The sequence below is a fragment of the Mastigoproctus giganteus genome, chromosome 9 (assembly GCF_048544385.1).
Source record: "Mastigoproctus giganteus isolate SK-2022 chromosome 9, ASM4854438v1, whole genome shotgun sequence".
Lineage (NCBI taxonomy): Eukaryota > Metazoa > Arthropoda > Arachnida > Uropygi > Thelyphonidae > Mastigoproctus > Mastigoproctus giganteus.
Window position 1 is genome coordinate 68,219,539 of NC_143583.1, and position 22,335 is coordinate 68,241,873.

The 22,335-nt window shown below is 38.3% G+C and overlaps 1 protein-coding gene across 1 annotated transcript in view; it reads right to left on the bottom strand.

The window, feature by feature from the left end:
- Window positions 1-1,076: 1,076 nt before the first annotated feature.
- The window catches only part of LOC150080418 (ras-related and estrogen-regulated growth inhibitor-like protein A), a 35,567-nt gene continuing 14,308 nt past the window's right edge, over window positions 1,077-22,335 (bottom strand). Inside the window, exons 2-4 of the mRNA XM_090381229.1 lie at window positions 6,548-6,604; window positions 4,524-4,600; window positions 1,077-1,921 (exon numbers count right to left, since the gene is read on the bottom strand). Of these exons, the coding sequence (XP_090237355.1) occupies window positions 1,472-1,921; window positions 4,524-4,600; window positions 6,548-6,604 (584 nt within the window). The 3' untranslated portion in view covers window positions 1,077-1,471. The remainder of the gene's footprint in view (window positions 1,922-4,523; window positions 4,601-6,547; window positions 6,605-22,335) is intronic.

The following is a 22,335-nucleotide window of genomic DNA, read 5'->3' on the forward strand; positions in this document are numbered from 1 at the left end:
ATTTTGCAAAAAAATTCACTCAGGAATTGTTTCTAAGAAGATTCTCTTCTTCTGTCTGTTGCAATTAGTGACTGGTTTCATCAGTCACCAGCACTAACTAAATTTAGATTTGCGTGGCAGCCACAAACAGTCTCAATGTGAACTTTCCGTGAAGAGCAGCGGTCAAAATACCGTGCCTCACTACCCTTATGTTAGCGACAGTGAAAACGGATTTCAGTCCGTGCTTCTAACATCTCTTCACACCACTTCCCTTCCGGAATCGTTAGAGAAAATAACTAACGCAAAGTATCACAGTTCATTACCTACGAATCCTCTTCTCGCTGCAATCGATCAGGCGTGCGGCTTGACATCCCCTGAAATACAAGCTTCGAGGAAAAACGCGCTGCATCGAGTAACCTTAGCAACAAATTGCCTATTTTTCGTGTTTTCGCGTCCATCCTGTTGCTAGGATAAGTCGCAGCAGCTTCGAAAGCGGAGTGTCAGCGGCAGTGGGCGAACTACGGATGCCCTTCTAATCCGCCCACCGTAGTTGCGAGGCGAGATCGGAATGGGCACACAGCGCTGTCGTCTCTGCTGAGGAATCTGACCAGACGTGAACATTACTCGGAGAAGTGAAAGTGTACACGCCAAATAGACAGAAACAGTAAGAAGGCATTAAAATCACGTGGGTGGAATGACAGATCATTGCCTTGGGAGTTGGAATCCTCCTCAACTTTAACTGATACCTTTCTAAAAATATTCGCTCGAGTGGAAGGCAGTAAATGAACGGGGCTTCTTACGACACGCTATACCCATTTAATATTCACGTTACAAGAGAATCTTAAATGGATGCATAAACGCCCCACCCCATCTTCCTGCGCAATGTGACTTGATAACTTGATCGATAAGAATAAAGAAAAAAGTTTCTTGTTTTCTGATCGTGTGACTCCAGAAACTTTGGACATTGAATTGAATCTGCTGCTTGTATTCCCTCAGGTTTATAAATTTCCCCCACCCCATCTCCCCGGGAAAGAGTTTGGAATGAACACTAGGTAGCGTTAACAAAATGGACCATTTTTTTATTGAACTGCCACTCGGTTACACAGGATTCACGACGTGTGACGTCATTACACTCTTTATAGGCCTGATGTCACTAAACTCTCGTGACCATGCACTTACCATGTGCAAGACTAGAAGTTCCAGTGGTGCGTGCAATTACAGTTAATGTAGACCGGCAGAAAAAAGTATTACAATTATCTCTCACGAGAGAGAGTTCGTGTCCGGTGACAGCTCGAGAGATCTATTAATCAGAACCAGGTGTCATCAAGCGGCTCTTCCAATTCGCCTCCGATCACACTCATAATGTTCCCCTCCCCCACCAATTCCCCGGCTTGCTAACACCTGCTTACAGATTGAACACTTATGGAAGATGACATTTTTCAACGTTGCGCAACTCTCGGCAGTCCTCCTCTGCACAGATTTCACGCAAAGGTCAAAGTGAGAAAGAGGTCCTTCGTTTCCTCGGCGTCACTTTCGTAGCGTTCTTTCGGAAGACGGCTCCGAACACTTTGGACATTGTCACGATGCTCAGCTTGCGCTGGCGAGGAAGTGACCGCTGCATGCGAAGGGTCCGCGCCTCGCGGATGAGTCCGTGGAAAGCGAGGTTGATGCCGACGTAGCTCTCTGCGGCCGACACCTCGTAGAATTGGCAGCCGCACTGCAAGGAGATCTCGTGTCCCTCGGTGACGGACACCTGCCGCGCGTGCTCCAGGTCCCGCTTGTTGCCCACCAGAATGATGGGCACGTACGTGGGTGCTTTTACCTGTCGGATCACGTCGATGCACTGAAGGGCGTAGTCGAAGGTGCTTCTGTCGCAGATGCTGTAGGTCACCACGAATGCTTCCGCCCAAAAGATTTGGTCTGTAGGAAAGTCTCCTTCGCCCTGCAAAAATGAAATATGAATAACACTTATTAGGGCCTTTTCTTCTCTCTCTCTCTCTCTCTATTATTAAATTCCTATAATTATTTTCCCCTAATTTTCTCACTTCCCACTATAATCTTCTCTGCCTGCCATTCTTTTTCTATCATTCATTCTCTATATCTTTCTATCATTCTTTATCACAACGATTGTCAACCCTCCCCCCCATTCACTCTCTCATATTAAATAATTCTCAACAGAAAGAAGCGCAGATACATGATTAATTATAAACAAAGCCACGTAAAAAATCAGAAGCCAAGAAACATTCTAGAGATGAGTTAAATTATTATTCCATCTAGTGGACACTACTGAATGGAAAGTTGAAGGATACTCAAACAAAAATGGCGTCGAATTAGTCACAGCGCAAGAGTTACCCGTCCCCACCAACGATGTCTCTCAATTCACATTTTAACGGTGCAACTCTCACTATCCAGGTCCTTGTTCCTGGGAATCGAGATGGTCTAGTTGAAGTGGACCGTACTTAAATCCCCAAAGCAAAATATCGCCTCTGACAACGCATATCTATATCTATATATGTAGATCAATTAGTCACTGGATAAATCCCACGGACTAGTGATGACCCTGTACAAAATGTCCATGGGTAAATTTTGAACAGGATATCACTAGTCGAATTGACCAGTGATGTCCTTGGGACATTTTTTGGATAATAAAATATCATTAATCGTTATTGCTAATGATTAATTACTTCAATTACCAAGGGAAATTCATTAAGGAATTAGAATTGTGTCAGTCATTATAGAAAGACTGGTAGAATTAACTACTTGCGAAGTGTCATTATCGCAAGATGGCAGCACTGATTACATTCCGGGCGCGTGTTTGGCAGCTGTTTTAAAGTTGCAAAGCAGCTAACAGCACGTACGTAGAAAAAGACAGTGTCCTTAGATTTCTGCACCGCATAAATATCAAACCTGCCGAAATTCAATGCCAGTTGCATATCTATGGCGAGAAAAACCCAAGGAACTTTACAACAACAAATAACTCCACACGACACTTCCAGTTTGAAAATGGCCGAGCAGCTTTTGGTTGTGTTGTGAAATGTTCGAGCACCATCTTAATGTCTACTTTGAAAGATAACATAAGCATGTCCCTATGCGCTACTCGAGTTTTATTACAATGAAGCATAAATTTGAATAAATAAATAATAATAATAAAAGTAAATTCCTAGCACTTAATGATCCCTTTTTCGTATAATGACGTGGGAGAAAAATTAACTTCATAAACCTTTCATACCTAGACAGCGGAGGAAAGCGTCATTATGTGGACACGGAACGCTGCATTCACAGCGTCTCTGCAGCAGAGAGAAGAGTTGAGATGACATGAAAGAGTGAAGTAGACGAACTTGCTTGGAGACAGGAATGTCTGGCAACGCTACAGTTATGGAACAACACGCCAGACAGTGTATTTTAAGACTAGACAATGCTTGAAGGGTAGAATAAAGAGAGCATTAAAGATATTCTTAGATAACCGTCAAAACTAGCATTTTTATCTTTCCTTAATTTTCGCTTTCACCAGCGCAAAATGCCAAAGGTTAACTAGTAAAACTATGCGTGCGTACCACCATAAATCTCAATTCATTTTTATTCGTAAATTAAATTTAATTCGCTTCTTCGCCAGAAAGGAGCTCAAACTTCAAATTTTGGAATTGTTTTTTGTCAATTCCATTTTTTTTTTCCATTTGTCAATCCTTTATTGGTCAATGGAATTGACCAATAAAGAATTGACATTTGTACATTGACCACGGATATGTGAAGCTGCTTCCGTTTTTTTTTTCTTTAAACATCCAGTTTAATTTCAAAATTTCCGGGCGGATGTAGTCAATCTTCTATTTATAAGTAGCAAGAAATGGTAGAAGTCATTAATCTCAGCTACTTGTTCTTTTAGTACCAAACAAACCGCTTCCAGATTGGAGCAGTTATTGTTGTACCAATCCTTGGTTGTCATTTCCAAGAAATGTATGTTTATTGCTACGCGTTTCTGTTTAAGACACCCGTTCAAAGACTCTTGCACAAGGCTGCTGAACTTGGGCACAATATACATCTAAACAGCTCGTTAGAAATTTCTCAGAGCGATTTCCCAAGAAATTCTTGATTACCTGCCAGCTAAAATTTACGCCATCACTTGCTGTATATTGTGGCGCCATCTCGGAACGATTATCGTAAACACTTAAATAAAGGTGGAAGTTTTTTAGAGTTATATCCAAAGACTGAACCAATATTATAATAACCAATAATACGATAGTGGTAGCAAAATGCCTCTAAAGGAAGAGCAGGGTTCTTAAATTATATACCACTGAACAATAAATAAATTAAATTTTGGATGCTTGTTTATTTAAGTATTATATTTTAAATTATAATAAAATTTTTAGACTTCACTTCTCTGTTAATGTTTTAACCATTAAATATAAACTTTAATATTCTATTGTATTAATTTTAAAAACTTTAATATTTTCTTATTTCATTTTTAAAACATTTTTGAAACAATTTTTTTTTAAAACTTAATATTTTAATATCTTAAAACGTGAATGTATCATCATAATAATACATACCGACCACCGGGAGATGTCCAAGATTTCTATGTCGGTAGTAACATCATCGCACGATACACTTTTCTTATAGAGCCAGTCTAAGAAATAAGGAAAAAATTAAAGGTAAAAAAAATAAAAAAATAAATAATAATAAACGTTGTAACTTCGCTTAAAAAATAATTGAAAATTTTAGCTATTACATTTTATGAAAGTTGTCATCGAATGTAGACTGATTAATATTTAAAAATGTACTGATATCACATATTTCTAAATGAAATTTTGCATTTTCTGACTATCGTCAAAAACAAACCTATTTTAGTAATGTCAACAAACAGTAGGCAGATGTACAAGAAAAACAGTATTATTACAGATATTGAACACTAGATGGCGCTACCCTTCAGCCCAACATAAATACCGAAATGCATTTCATTGAAAAATCAGCTTTACGCTTGACTTATAACGGAAATCAAGATGCATCTTCTCGTGTTCGTTTAAATTATGGAAAAATCAAAAATCAGGGAACTATTCTACGCTTAAAACTGTAAGATAAAGAGAGTGTGAGAGATCCAAGACCACATTCGAACAACGTACTGAAATACCACCCGGAAAGTGAAATTCATACTTTCTCAAAGTTTTCCTTGCATTTTGTCTTACACGATGTCAATTTGTAAAGTGCTGTTTACACAACCTTCCAGCGTGACGAATATCACCTGGCATCCACTACGGCGAAATGTTTTCCATCAGTCTGCTCCCAGCTGTAGGTTGCTGTCAAAAGTTGTCTGATGGAAGGTTCCCGTGCTATTTTATTGTCGCACGTTTCCTCGGAGGACTCCGGTGTTCCTTCAAGGCTACTTTCTCTTTCCTGAATGATACAAAGAAAGCAGTTCACCATATTCCTCGATTTTACTTGATCTGCCACGAAAATTATTCAAAAAGAGACATCCACGATGGAAGTGTAAACATTCTTTTAGAATATGCTTTTATCATAAGAGTTTATTAGAAAATCTCATCGTAAAATCATTTTGTTTATTAAAAATTCTTCTAAAATAAAAAAAAAAAGCTGTCCACGTATTTTACAGTTATCATTTTCATTATCTGTGGCCTGTGGTGTTAGAAGCGGGGGGAGGAGGACCATTAAAGGAGGAGTTAACTAACCCCACGGGCCACAAATTTTGTAATCCTCAAATTAAAGGGACCTGCAACCGTCCCATTAATTCTCTGCTTATCTTCCCCATTCTTTTTCGAGATTTCCAAAAGTCTGTCATTATACGCATCGACCATGTTTCTTCTACGCCATCGTCGTCCCCTCCCCAGCAATGGAGATCGTGCCGTCCATAAAAGACCGCCTTTCAGAAGAAGAAACTATCTGTTTAACGGAACATGTGAGCATCCGCAGGGAACGTGCCGCTACCACTTCTCTTGAAGATTACCTCCTTCCGGACTTACCTTCGGATGATTTGTAATTAGACCCGATGTCATGCGCGGTCACGAGAGAGCAGGCGGCCAAGAGGGAAGAGGAGTGCAAGTTTAGTATCCCACCTCAGTCCACTTTCCCCTGAACAGCAAAAACTGCAATTTGAGGGGAGGGGAGCGAGAGAGGAGAGATAAAATTTGGAGCGCGTGATAGCACGATAACAAAGAGGAAGTAAGATTTCCAGTTTACGAAGATTTAGGACCCGTAAGGTCCTAATGCCATTGACAGTATATCAACGGCATTAAGACCTTACGTGAACTAATAGCATTGGTAATATATCTTCAAACGGTTTGGTTTAAACTTGAAAGTCTATAGAAGCTTTCGACCTTGTAGTACTCAAAATACCATCTGGCTTGCAACAGAATGCGTAACTGAGAAAATTAATGATACCTTTTATTAATTCAAAATTACTCAGTCAACGATTGATTTGTTTTTATGGCATATCGTGAACTTAGATTACGATGCACCAAGTAAAGTTTGTTAAAGACTAAATGTATGCAGGCATCTCTCTCTCACCTTAACTTTTTAAGTTACGCTCGTGTTGAAAAACAGAAATAAAAAAGTAACTCACCTTTGTTGGAGCTGTATTCCCCGATATATCTTTTCGTCAGGAACCGTACTATGACAGCTAAAACGAAAACATTATACTTATTACTGCGCATGTACATTCATACAAATATATATAAAATGAGAAATATGATTCACTAATATCACTTGTCACATGTGCAGAGTCATCATCAAGTTTTGCCTCAGCATTGTACTACAAATAAGTATCACCGCCATTGATTTCATGAATATTAAAATTTCATCAGAGAGAGGCCCACAGTGCAGGAGCATTTGAATATTTAATTCGTTGATTAAACAGATGATTATTTATTATAATTTAATTTATTTTATCAGTGATTAATTAGCTATCAAAGTAAGTGACCAATAAACTGAAATATACTGTAGTTTATTGATAATTCTTTTCAAGTTTTGTTAGTGAAAGTTTGTTTGTTTGTTTGTTTTTTCGCAACGTGGCTGAGTTAGTCGGTGCCAGGCGATGGTATCATGGTTTTCACTCCCGGAAACTCGCATTTTTCGCCCAGCAAGCAGAATATTGATCACAGACCCCACGTAATTTACAGACAATATACACAGAGATACTTCTAAAATCTTACTACAACAACAGCCTAAAACGAGAGAGAGAGAGAGAGAGAGAGAGAGCAATTCCATTAGTATCTGCTTTCATCCCTTAATCTGCATTACGTTTGTTTTTCCATAAAAATGTTTTACTTATCGTCTTTTAACTGAAATCTGTTTCTCTCTCTCTCTCTCATCTTACTATATTTAATCACAAGCATTCTTGATAAAAGTAAGCAAATTGCTCGATATATCTCATTCGTTTGGTTCTAGTAATCCCTTTACCTCCTCTTTAAACTTTCTATCTATGATGGCGTGTTTCTCTTTGCTCAATTTTTATCTCATTTTATCTGTTTTCGTTGAAGTGAAGTCAGTTACTTTTAATCCATTTACCAGATAAACGGGATTTGGTAACATCATTGAGCACTCATTAAGAGTTTAAGCAGATGAAAGGAATACATCAAAGTGGTAAAAAGCTAAAAAACAATTCAAAATTTAATTTGTCTATACAGTAATTCCAGGAATAATGTAAATAAATTGAACGAATTTGAGCTTTTTTGTTATCATACGAGTACATCAAAATTTTTATATCAAAAGAATGGTACCACACTGAAGGTAGCAAAGAAAGAAAAGACCTGGGCGTAATTGTACAGTTAGACACCAAGTACTCTCTATGCAGATAGGCTGATAGGGCAGCGCATGCAGTTTTGTCAATAAAATACAGGAATTTTGCCAGCAGGGATAAGGAGGTGATTATCCTAATGTATAATGCAATGGTCGAGCCAAATCTTCAGTATTGGATACAGGTCTGGAAGCTTCATTACAGGAAGGAAGTAGATCTGTTGGAACGGATGCATAGAAAAGCAGGAAGATAAGTGAAGGGAACAAAAGAGTACCGTTACCAAAAAAGACTTTAGTTCTACAAATTGCAGCGATTAGGCGCCTCTAGGAGAGCTGATTGTGGGGTTTACGGCTCTAAATGGATTGAATTGGGTCGGTTGGTTGGTTGGTTGTTGTAGGCACATCAGCAATATACATCTTATTGTGCAGTATATATGTTTAAGTATATATGTTTGAAAAATTCCGTGTGTTCTGAGGTCCATTTGCTGTTTGTTGAACAAAAAACACGAGTTTCCGTGAGAAAAAACCATGCTACGCTCGCCTGAGACCGACTAACTCAGCCACGTTGTGAAAAAGACTCATAAAAATTCCTCGTATCATTGATGGGATTCGAACTAAGGTCTCTTCCACCCTATGTGGGGAGAACTGTGATTATACCAACTGTGCTATTCACGAGGGCGAATGGATTGAGTAGCTAAATGTCGATGGCATGCGTAGAATGATTTATCTATTTCAACTTGAGACTTGGCGTATCCGAGTGGTTATTGTTATTTGGTTTTTAGGAGCATTAGCAACTAAGGCCATATTGCTCCGGGAATATGCGGTGGTCATTCCCTGACCTTTCCACATCCTCCGTATTTGGTGGTCACGGGCTCGAACCCCGGTCTAATCAAGAAGCGTGTGCTATGCACTGCTGCTTCTACCCACCTGGCTACGGAGGCGCCTATCCGAGTGGCCAGGAGCGCGAGTGAGGTAGTACACGCTCTTTGAATGGACCGGGGCTCAAGCCCGTTACTGCTGAATACGATTAATATTTGTATTCAATTGATTGATTGATTGATTGATTGTAAACCCCACTGACCTGGTGGTCGTGTCGGAGTATAAACAAGAACTTGTCAGAGAAAGTACGATATCTCTAATATGTTCGATTTTGTTCAGACAGCACCCAATGTGAGGGGACCCAAATTTAAATTGAGGAAGGATGGTTGCAGGACAGATTCGCGGAAATTTGCATTCAGCCAGAGGATAGCCTGGACATCCCAGTAGGGACTTAAGGTATATAATATTCTGAAAGGGATCAGAAAAATGAAAGAGGGATGTATAATCTCACTGCTAGTTGAAAGAAGAATAATGAGTAAAAAAGATGAAAATTTGGAAAATAACAGAAGGCTAGGTCTCATGAAGCTTACTGACGGACAGCGTGTTGTAGATCTTTGTAATGAATTGTCTGCCACGGTGGTTAAAGCAGAAAGTTTAGTAAAGATCAAAGAGAAACTGGACAATCACTCTTTGGCGATTGCAAAAGTGCGAGTGACTGAGAATCTTTTTTTTTTTTTTCTTTGCAGATGGAAAAGAAGTTCGCTTCCTTGAATTATTTAGCCATTATTATACTAATATTAATAGTTATATATTCGCGGGTGATTCGATTTCCTCAGTCTTGATCCGATTGTCTTAGAAGAGTGGACGCGTGGGTGGCGTCCCTCCGGGTCAGTTGCATGAATTTGGTGCGCTGATATTTTGTCTTCAAAGTGGTTGAAAGTCTTCTCTTCGGGTTAAAATTGTGCCCATCGAGTTCTCTAGGTGTTGGTGAGTCAGTTGATGGTTTTTATTTGTGCCCAACTTCTAAGGTATTTCGAAAATATGAGTAATTTTAACTTCGGGCTGTGTGTCGTTGCTTTCAACAGGACACAGCGCTGAAATGCCATATAGGTTTGGCTGTTGTGGATCATCTTGATATTGCTTATTTTAAAACCTGAGTGGTGCAGTGAACTATTCCTCAATAGTAATAGTGATTCATGTTATTATTTAGATGATTGGCTCACTACAAACTAGTCTCTGCGTAGCTGTAAATTTAGTGTCTTATAATTATGTACCTATGGAGGCAGCCATTGCTTCTCCCCCGTGGTAGTAAATAAAGCCTCTGTTCGCCATCGTTGATCACGTGACCACCGCGACTGTCTCTGATTGGCGACACCGGCCTTGATGCAGTTAGCCACTTTATTACTAACTCTAATCTCAAATAACAATTGGATACAATATTGTTGTGATCTAACTAATGGCATCATAAATACAATAATTATAGCATAAATGTCTCAAATGATACATAATTGGAATGAGCTATATTACTGTCTATTGAAGATGTATTAAGAGTTGTATAACTTATGTATAATTACTGTATATCTCAATAACTTTAGTAATTATGTCTGACGAAAATTGCTCATCTTCCATGCAAGGGGACTTGACCGTTGCCCCGGAACTGGCGGAGGCTGGACTGGCCGATCTCCAGGACCCTTCTATCAATATTGTTGATATTTTAGGGCAACATTTTCCCCCACTTGCACTGGTCCAAGAAAGGACAAAAGTAACCGAAAATGGTCAGAATAATGAGACAGTCCATTTAAATGACTCTGCTGTTCTTGATTACGTTTTTGCTCTGAAGAATAGTTTATTTGACTTTCTTAAGAATGGGACTAAGGTTACCCCTTCCATGATTGCCGAGGTTGGCAAAGTATGGAATTCCATGGAACGCATGTTACTTGAACTAACCATTGAGAATGGAAAGCTAAAAACTGAAATTGCATGTAAAACATTGCCTGCTCAAATTTCAGCAGCTAGCTATGTTGGTGTAGCTGCTTATGGTGTAGGCAAACAGGTTAATGTGAGTGCGATCCCCTCTGGGACACAAACCAGACACGCGGTATTAGTGCGTGCTGATGACAAAAGTGAACTCAAAACAAGTGATGAGATAAAACAAATGGTGACAAAGGAGTTTAAATCAGAATTGAAGAGAATTAAGATAAAATCAATAAGAAAGGTTAGAGATAGAGGTATTGTAATTGAGGCTGCCTCTAACAATGATCTCGAGAAACTAAAGAAGTGTAGTAAGTTTAAGGATCACAATTTAAATGTGGACCTTCCTAAGAAATTGAATCCCACTCTTATAATATATGATGTTAATAAAGAGATCACTGATAATGATCTTCTTGAGGATTTATACGATAAGAACCTTGCCGATTACAGTATAACTGGTGACGAATTCAAAAAATGTGTCAAGGTTAGATTTAAAATTAAGTCTAAAATTAAGAATAACTTTCATTGGGTCATTGAAACCCCTGCCAACATTAGGAAAATTCTATTGAATACTGGTAATCGTGTATACATTGGATGGGCATCACATGGAGTAAAGGATTTTATTATAGCATCACGATGCTTCAAATGCCTCGGCTACGGGCACTCTGCACGTAATTGCCATCAAACTGAATATACTTGTGGGCACTGTGGCAATCAGGGGCATCAGATTGAGTCTTGTCCTGACAAGGCTTCTCCTGCAACTTGTCCCAACTGTAAAATGCGCAAGAAGAAAGCTGATCATTCCTACCGTGACAACGGCTGTCCTGAGTATATACGCGCGCAAGAGGTGACCAAGTCGCGTACTAACTACATTCAATCGTAATATAAATCATAATACTAGCGAACCAATTAAAGTTTTGCAATTGAACTGTCAAAGGTCGATCGCTGTCTCTAATGACTTAACTAGAATAATCTCTGACCACGATATCCAAATCTTAGCCCTTCAGGAAGTGTATTCATATAAAGGAGTTGTAAAAGGATTACCATCATCATCAAAAATTGTACAATCTAATACTGAAACTACTGGAAGTGGCAGGAACGCTGTGGCCAGGGTTTGGGCAGCCGTAGTTATAGTTGATCCAGGCATTATTGTCACAAAGATAACAAGCTTGTGCTCCACACATTCTGCCTGTGCCTGTCTGGAGGGTACGTTTGGGCAGGTGTATTTTGTTTCATTGTATTTTCAATGCTCTCAACAACATCAACAGATCGAGCCTTACCTAAATTATGTAGAGGATATTCTCCATAGATTGGCGGGTAGAAGAGTTATTATGTGTATGGATGCAAATGCTGCATCTACATTATGGAACAGTCACTTCACAGATCACAAAGGCGAGTTATTAGAGGAGTTAATCCTAACTAAGAACTTACATCTTTGGAACACCGTAGGGCACCCCCCTACTTTTGTCTCAGCATCTGGTCAATCCTTCATAGATATTACGGTGTCCAACTCTACATTTGGACAAAACATAAGAAACTGGCAAGTCAGAACTGCATGGTCAGCAAGTGACCATAACCCCATAACGTTTGAAGTTGTTATGGACTCAGGCTGTATGGCAAGAAGGAACTCATACGATTTCCCAAGGTACAGGACTCAGGGTGCAAATTGGGAAACTTTTGAGAACAGGCTGTGCGCAGAAGCCACGGCTGATAACATTGAGAGAATTGGGCAACTACCGGCAATGGAGCAGGTGGGAGCCGTAAATGACCTAATAAGGTTGGTCTGTGATGCCTCTCTCGCAAAGAAAAAGAGAAAACAGAATCATGTGCCCTGGTGGTCTCAGGATCTCACAAATCTGAGAAATGAACTGAAAAGTGCTCGGCGTAACTATCAGCGTGCCAAGAGAAATAATAGGGCTAGGGTTGAGGTGGACCGTCTGGGCGACCTTTACAAGCTGGCCAGGCGGACCTACTTTAATCAAATTTATAGAGAAAAGAAGAATGCTTGGGAACAACTGGTTAAATCGACACTAAAGGATGAACCGTGGGGACTTGCTTACAAAATTGTGGCGGAGAAATTGCACCCTGGTGAGATCGTTTCGTCTATCGTGGCTGATGGGCAAGAGACTCTTTCTTGGACAGAGTCGATGAATGCAATACTGGATGGCATTATTTGCCAAGACATTTGTGTACCAGAGAGTACGGAACAAACAAATTTAAGGATGGAGCACTTGATGTATTTTGGATTAACTGATGAGGACCCGTTTACTAATCTTGAAATTGGCGCAGCTATTGACTCTTTGAAGGATAACAAATGTCCAGGCTTAGATTTACTTGAAGTTGCAATATTAAAAAGAATCTGGACAATCAAACCACAACTAATCGTTAATCTTCTTAATTCCTGTTTGGCTGACGGGTGTTTTCCAACTCCCTGGAAGCAAGCCAATCTTAAAATTCTGGTTAAAAATCCTAACAAACCCCTCAATGTTCCATCCACCTATCGTCCTATTGCATTACTACCAGTGCTAGGCAAGGTTTTAGAAAAGGTTATTGTAACTAGATTTATGAAATATTATAAGGCTAAAAATCTACAAGTAAACACTCAATTTGGCTTTACAAAAGGCTGTTCAACTGTTGATGCTATAAAGTTTGTAATGGATTCGGTCTCGAATGCGGATTCCAAGTATGTCCTCGGCCTTTTTGTGGACTTCAAAGGGGCCTTTGACACCTTATGGTGGCAAAGTGTCCTGGCGAGGTTCCGGGAGGCCGAGGTGTCTGCTCCCCTTTATCGACTAGTTTCTGATTATTTCCATGGTCGTAGCCTAGTGGTGTATTCTGGTGTCTGTTCGCTTACTCGTGCTGTTACTCGGGGTTGCCCTCAGGGATCAGTCCTAGGACCGATCTGCTGGAATGTGGTTCTTGATGGGTGGCTTGGGGTACAGCGCGACAAAATTTTGAAGGCAGCATATGCAGATGACTTGACCATTTTGGTTTTTGGAGAGTCTCGTAGGGAACTTGAAGAACGTGCGAACGAAATCTTGGAAGACCTTGATGGTTGGTGTAGTATGCACAAACTACAGATTTCTATTGACAAAACTAAACAAATGCTTTTGAAAGGTTATTTGAACCTGAATAGGCCCCCCAGTATAAAAATTAATAATCTATCCATTAAAATTGTAAGAACGTATAAATATCTTGGAATAACGATGGACGATAGATTTAGTTTCGTAGCCCACGCAAAAAATATGCTGAACAAAATAAAAGTCTTAACTAGTAAAATCATTAGAATAACTAAAAATGTCTGGGGAATTAAACCCGCAACTTTAAAGTTATACTACGAGTGTATTTTTATACCAATAATTTGTTATGCTGCAGGTGCATGGGGTTATCGTGTTAATAACTGTTTAGTCTCGAAGTATTTGACTCAAGCACAACGTTTCTTTCTTCTTGCAATCACAAGAAATTGCAGAACAGTGTCAACAATGGCACTCCAAGTACTGAGTGGAAAACTTCCCATTCAATATGAAGTTATTTATCACTACTTACAATATTATCGTCGGAAAGCTCTGCCTGCAAGGGTGAGCAACTATTCAATTAATTTAGACATACCAACTAAGGATGATAATTGTAGAATTAGAAGAGAGTTTGTTAATAGTTGGCAATTAACTTGGTCCAATGCAGAAGTTGGTAGAGTTACTTTTAGATACTTTCCCAACATATTAGAATTTACCAAGCAACGGTTGGCCTGGTTCTGCCCAGGTCTGAATTTTACTTCTAACAGGGCATGGCAGCTTGAACTCCAAATTGTTCTCTCTGGGGTTGGTTGCCTCTCCATTGTGTAAGTGTGGTGCTCCTGAAACCATGGAGCATTTAATATTTAACTGCTATCTCTATACAGACTTAAGAAATAATCTACAGCTTCTTACAGAAGTGTACAATGAAGATGACCTACCATGTTTTGTCAATGATAAAGAAAATTTCCTAGCTTTTTGTAATTTTGCAGATAAATTGTTTGCACGTAGGAAGAGACTAATTGGAGTCGATCTGTAAACAGTGATGCCAAGTAATCCAGAGTCTGTATTCAAGGACAAGAACTTTTTTTTTTTTTTTTTCCTTAAAATATGTTTTCTGTAAACAAGTCCTTAGTTCTCTTTTCTTAAGTAATTATGTTGATTCCACGATGGTAATAATGTTGTGTTTTGCAGATTATTTGCCATAAATATAAAATTAGATTTAGTAGAATTAACAGAGGTTGTCTGTTGGTTGTGTTAGTGGTTCTTGAGCCGAGTGTGGTTTCTGTCAAACTGTGACTTGTAAAGACTACCACGATATTAATAGCGATTTTGTGTACAGTGGAAAAGCTGGCTGTGCATGTTGTAAATATATGATATTGAATTGTAAAACGCTGACAGGGTGCTACTTATGTATGTCCATGGATAGCGCCTCGCTATTTGCCTTCTGAGTTTAACGGTGAAATCTGGTAGTGTCGGATCAGATAATCATAGCACCAGCCAGAAAAAAAAAAAAGTTGAGGTAAAGTGGTTGAGTCCTGTACAACGACTGGACAAGTGTGTCTGGTTGCTGTGGCCTAATACTTTTCAAATGGTGTTAATTAATGTAATGAAGTGTTATTCATAGTTTTGGTTGTCTGATTAAGTCCCCCAGGAGTGGTGATCGTACTCACTTAGCTAATAGTAAACATTGTATATAGTTTTTTTTTTTTTTTTTTATTATTATTATTTACTTTATTTATATATATATATATATATTTTTTTTTTTTTTTTTTTTTAACTCTATCCACTATTGTAAACTTCTCTCTTCTATTTCATGTGAGGTCTATCTCTCCCTTATCTTCTATGCAACCTCCCCATACCTCAATTGTTACCCCCACTTCCTTTCCCTTGGGGCTCCCAGGCTTGCCTGACAGCCCCAGTAAGAGTCTCAACTAGAAAGTGAAACTGGCGCGCCTCCTCGTGGCCAAGGTTGGGAGTCAGAGGGCAGGGGACCAGGTGTCCCCTGCCTCCTGGCTGCAAAGTCGCCAGTGCCGGCACTCAACACTCATCATAACAAGACACATACTTACACACCTACATACATACATACACTTGCCGGCCTTCACCTTTTCAGATGCTACAGCGGCATATAGGGGAAACCCTGGAGACCGCAAATGAAACAAACACACCTTGACACCTTGACCTTGTCTTAGATCGCTATCTGAAAAACAGCAATTACAAAGTTCCAGAAAATAAAATTTTTATCTCGTTGGAAAAACAGATTGTAATCTGCAACACACAACTCGCAACTGAAAGCAAAATCCTCCCAGTCCACAATTTACAACTGCCCAAACATATAAAGATGTAGGGAATAGTGATCCCACTCTTCTCTACTTTGAGAGAGAAAAAAAACATCACAGTGGTAATAACCCTGCATAATGAACTACAGCGCTTACCATTTTAGAAAGAAAATCTAAGAAGTTCAACAGCATCATTTCACATAATGGATTCATTTTAAATTTCTTAAACCAAAGATTATAATTTAGTATGAAACTGAATTTTAATTCAACGGCATAAATGTCTAATGACATTCCTTTGCAGAAATTCAGCATTCATGGTCTTTCCTAGGCCGCCGTAGCCTAGTGGTCAGGCGCGCGGGTGCATAAGCACACGTGCCTTGAGTGACTGGGGTTCAAGCCCGTCACTGCTGAATACGGTGCTGTTTCTTGTATTCTGTCTATCTTGTGAACTCCTCTGACCGTTTGGTCGTCCCGGAGTATAAACAGAAAATTTATTTATTTTTTTTTTATTCCAAAAGGACCGAAAAATTTCACCAGGTTACTTAAGATTAAAATCCAAAATATATTGTAATTTTGATCAAAACACAGCCATAAACAGACAGAGCTCTTCATAATGTCTAAAATGGCGAATGCACTTTATAGAACTGAATAAATCAAAAATTATAATAAAATCTCGATAATCATAATTAAAAAGGACCGAAGTCAGCTCTGATTACTGAAAAGCGTATTTATTTTTTAAATTTTAATCAAAATTAATAAAAACACTTTAAATTAATGAAAGAAATTATAATAAAATTATATAATTAAGAAAAAAATGTGAAAAACTAACAATTCAGCAATTCAGCTCCATAATTTAAAATTTTTAATCATTAACGATTTACGTAATTTTTATTTAGATATTTCATAGATCTGATACCCGAAGATTCGCATGGGTATCAGATTTGATACCCGTGCGAACCAAGGTCTTGTTTAATACGCTAACACTTTCGCTGTCGATATTAGGAATGCCAACATACTGGAGAAATAGTAGAGCTACTTATGCATTCAAAATGATCAAAATTTATTTTTTGTAACAAAAAAATTGTGCTATTTTTAGAGAACCGGTTGTTAGAATTTTGGCATCTCACCACTGGCTATGGGACTGGATCGCACTGCAGAGGACTTGGATCAAAGCGAGGTTTTAAGATCGCTGTCAGTTTGGCTTCATTTCTCACCCAAAAACGGTTTCTAAATTAGGGGCGTTACACAAACAGCTTTCTTGGAACTATAAATGAGAGAGGGGAACGACCAACGCGAGCAGTTAGTAGCGCGTGACCACAGCCCGATCCGGCACACCGAAGTTCTGTTGTTTATGGTACAGCCATCTCAGCGGAGCACAACGAGTGATCTCACGTGAATACCTCTTATGTAATAGAAGCTGGAGATGCCTTGCAAGATGCTGCCATCTATGCGGTAGTTTATAACTGTCATTTGAAAATTTGACACAATAAATAATGTATTACATGTATTACATAGTGTATTGATTACTTTGCCCGATTTACCAAAAAAACCTGAAAACTGCAGATTACCCATTCCAAATACCATTACGCGCTTGAACTTAAGCTCATTTATGGACTCCATGACTCCATTACCTATTTATACAAACTTGCACAGTTTGTATAAATAGGCAGTCTGCGTGCTATTGTACAAAAGCATTTGGTCAATGTGCTTAATCAGATTTTTCCTGCTGGATTTTCCATTTCTTCGAGATGATGCTTCCTTTTTATATAAAATTCTTGAGAAAAATCACCTTGGAATGCTTTTTGGAATGAAGTTATGAGAAGTCACTTGGGCAAGGAAGGGGTTGGAGGTCTAAATCTCTGAGATATCGCTAAAATTAAATCTTCTGTCCAATAAGACATTTAATAATTCAATTGCGCATTATATGACTATCAAAATTTGACTGTCCTTTAACTCATCGAAACACATCGAAAGATTAACACTCGATGCTTAGAATTGATACGGTCCATTCAGGTGTAAATTGGACAAACTAACAAATACACAGCTCTTAAGAAGGAAAGGCGAGAGACTAACAAGCCAAAACAGACTTTCCCACAAAAGAGTCGTCCTTGAAAAGGGCCCTAAGGAGCAAGAGTGAGCCCAGTCGACCAAGGACTTGAAAAACATGTCATTCACATCGAGTACTTGGATCATTATCTTCTACACATCGTGACTGTCATTCATTTGGAAAGGTCGGGGTTCTAATCCCATCGATGGAGCGAGAAAATTAATGAGCTTAGTAGAGACTGAGTTTGTTTAACCAAGATGGAGGTTGTAGGATTTCTCTGCTCCCCTCCCCCTCCCGGGGAAAGCTCCATTTCTTCATGTGATAAAACAAAGTAATATGCAACGTACTAAACGTATAGCATACAACACACAATCATTTAAGAATGGAACCCACTCTACTCATTCCTCCTCCTCGAGGTAAAGGATACCATTTAAATTAATTATGGGTGATTTCCACCCCATCATAAATATAGTCCTGCGAACTATTAACATATTTAACAACAGGTTCACTCAGCTCAATATAACTATGATACGTGATACTACTACCCAAAAGGCCATCAATAAATACTTTCAATTGCTCCACCCTCAAATCGACAGAGAGAGAAATGGCATACGAGTTAAAGGCCATGTTTAGCAAGACCACGCAATATGCACGAAAGAAGAAACAATATCCCCTATTTTTTGAATCCTAACTTGAAACTTTGACATGTCAACTCTCTCTCTCTCTAACTGGTTCTGAGTTTTCGAAATGGGACTGTGGTTCGAAGAGTTCTGAATTAGCATCAAGCCTACTGAGGTCATGAGGCATTTGTTTCGCGTATGTTCTAAGCCAATTTGAACGTTTGTGGGAAAAAAAAAAGACAGAAGAAATAAGCAATAATAATTGTGCATGAAACAGTCATTACAACAGTTTTCAGTAAATAATTACTGTATTCTATATTAGAATTGTATTTACTAAGTGGTATTTGCATTTATATACAAAGCAGCAGCTGAACACAAATGCTTAAAATGGAGAAGCTTAAGAAACATAAGATTTTATGCCCGCAATTATTTATTTATTTTTCTTTGTACATTATTAAATAAATGCGTTCTTTGATTATCGCACTAATTAGCACAATTATGACCAATGCTGTCACTATGGGTATTGGTAAAATTCTGTTGTGGTGGTTGCGGCTATAGAAAAACGTGTGGAAAGGTGTGGACTTAGACTGAGTAACATTCATATGCAAGATACATCAATCCAGTTTGTTTAATTCTTCAGTAATCATTCATAGTGAAACAAGGATTATTATTATTGAAACAAGTACGACTGATACAGTTTCTAGATTTAAAACCTTGAGGACATGAAGTAGGACAATTCCCTTGAACTCTAAAAATGATCTAACAACCAAGTTTATTTTTTTTTTTTTTTCAGTTAACAAATGAAATATAGAGGTACACAATCCTTGAGTGCAAAATCCTCAGTGTTTTCAGCACAGAACATTTTTTTACCATCATTATTCGCCATCTAACTCCTATTAAAAATATTAATCTAATTTTTATCATTTAAGTTGTCATTTGTACTTAAGAAAGCACTTTTTCCTAAAACAAATCGATGGAGAGTAATTACCAAAATGTTCGAGGATCAGCCTGCTGGAGACGTTCGGCAATAAGCATATTTTTTGATTTCTTCAGAAATAATCAACGTAGAAAGAGAGAGAGAGATAGAGACAGAAAGATCAAATTCGATAGGCAGCATCCTCAAGTGGTGCCTGAGAACTCTTGATGAAGACGCTGAACGTTAATTTGCTAAATCCAATGATTAGGTATTCGTTTCAGCAGCGGAAACTTCACCAATTGGGTCTTATATAGTGAAGGATAACAATTCTTTCCGAGCAGAATTCGCTGCTTAAGATATACAAGCCGATTTACCAAAAAAGGATGCAGTTAACCAAAAAGTAGCCTACCAAAAACTACGAATAATTAAATGTCATAAATAATATTAATATTATACTTACATGAAGTATTATGGATATTTATTACTTCATGTGAATATAATAATTAATTTAATTTATTCAAAGTTATCAGTGTATGTGTTATGTCTTTAAGACTGTGTTGAATCAAAATCGTAGTTTCAATTTAATAGCTCTAGGAGATCTCTAAGAGCTATTAAAAATCTTTCTAACAGTAATCATACGCGCATAATGATAATTCGATCAGCATCATAAGAGAAAAGTTTTCATTCATACGTATTTGTTCATATATTTAGTTCAATTAATTATTCCACTTCTTCGTCGATTCATATATCGCAGTGTAAATCAAAAGTCAACTGCCAGATCTGAATTTTTTTTTCATTGCTCTACTGAAACCAGAAAAGTCTCAGTTCTGTCTTCGAAGGGAGAAACTTTTATGGACTTTTTTCACACTGTGACCAAGTCAGTCTATAGGTGAAAGTTTTATGATATTTTCCCAGAAAAATCGAGTGTTCCATCTACAGAACAATAAACCGGTCGTAGAATACATCCAATTTTAAAGACACAGTACAGCCGCTTCATTTCCGTAGTTCCCTCGACGCGAATTCAAAACAACTCAACACAATCTCATCCAGAAATTCGAGAGTCATCCTTTCAAAACGCAAGTAAACCGTTGGACATATTTAAGATGTTCGTGATTGACTGAAAATGAAGTGGTCGGCAGAAATCAGTTGCAGATGAATAGCAAACAGTGCAGGTTGCAGAACAGCTACAGTTCCAAGAAGTATTCTTCAATTCGATGTCAGAGCGCGAATAGTAACCCAGCGTTTTCTTCAGCATGAAGTGATCAATGATCAATGTCGCTTCTTGGATGGACATTATCACTCACGTATTATTTATTTCTGGTTCCAAACAACCCTATTGCTGATAAAGTCGGTATGTGTGGACTGCTTAATAACAAATTTATAGAACCTACTATTTTTTAAAGATATTAACTAAAGCACACACATTCAGAAAGTCATCGCTACAATCTCAGATGTATTGAATTCGCATATACGAACCATTCCATAAAGTGTGTGGTCGCAGACCATCTACCAACATTGGTAGATGGTCTGCGACCATCTACCAATGTTGGTAGATGGTAGTTGGTAGTACAGTTGTAACATTCCACTACAACTATTTAATTGGTAAAAGATGTCAGTCACCTCGTGGCACTGAAATACTCCATACAGTACACCACTGGCAGAATTCGACATTCGTTTTACGAACCCTCAATATTACTGACAGAAAACGATCCATACCACGAGTTGTTTCACCCAGAGAGTCAAGGTATAAGAACTAGTAGTTATTCCTGCCCTTCACCTGGCGACCACGAGAGACAGGTATTCCGTGAGTACGCCGTACGTGCATTTTCCTTTCAAGTAGACACAAACTCACGCGTCTCTCCATAAATGGAAAGTGTAATGATTGTGACTCGCATACACCTATTCCTTGGGGGTAAAGCACGCCACCTAGCAACTTTGAAACGACCTACATAATGTGACCGTGAGGAACGTGATTACTTTCTCCCGCAGTCCGTACTAATCAGTGTGTGGTGTAGTCCAGATGAAGAAAGCCGTCTAACGAGCTGTAAACACCACCGCTATGACAACTGAGTCACGAAACATAATGCAAACAAACAAATAAATCTCATAGCAAATATTTGAGCTACATAAGTGTTAAAATTTACGCAAATTTTATTGATTATAATTGAATTTAATTAATTATACAACACCTTTGTTTATTAAACGTTACTCAAATTAGTGATCCTCAAAATCACTCTGGACAACTTTCCTTTGGTTAGGATCATGAAACCCATCAGATGAGCAAAACCAACAACAATACCTCTCAGAATTTGCATTTTACAATAAAAATGCTTAGCATTTTTATTGTAAAATAACTGCCAATGTTCTGAGCAAAATTCTGTATTTTTATCAAACATGCTAGTTCTCATTCATTTTTTCTTGCGATCCGTTCCATCTAGTAGATGGCCCGGATCGCTAGTAGTTTAATAATTTTCTTGCAATTCGGTCCATCTAGTAGATGGACTGAATTGCAAGAAAAATATTAAACGCTTCCATTGCTGTAACTTTCCTTAGCACATACATGTATATACATAATCACCACAAAGCACCCCCCCCCCCGCTCACCTTCTTCATTTTCAATTCCTGTCTGATTCGGATAAATATTTAATGATGAAACTATTTCTTCATCTGTCAAAAGGTAATACCCTGATTTCCAGGATTATTGCTAAAACAAATTGCTAACGTGCAGCTCATGCCATGTCTCTAGTTTTGGGTATTGCTTTTAACATCCCCAAAGAATTTATTACGCAATTCATTGAAGTGTACAGAGAAAAATCCCTGTTAATAGAAAGTTAAATAGAGGAACTATAGAAAAAAAATATTCTTCAAAGAACAAAGTGTGTTGTCAAAACTTTTTAAATCAATTCGCGATCAATGTCGCGCATTGATCAACACGCTAAGATCAATGCGC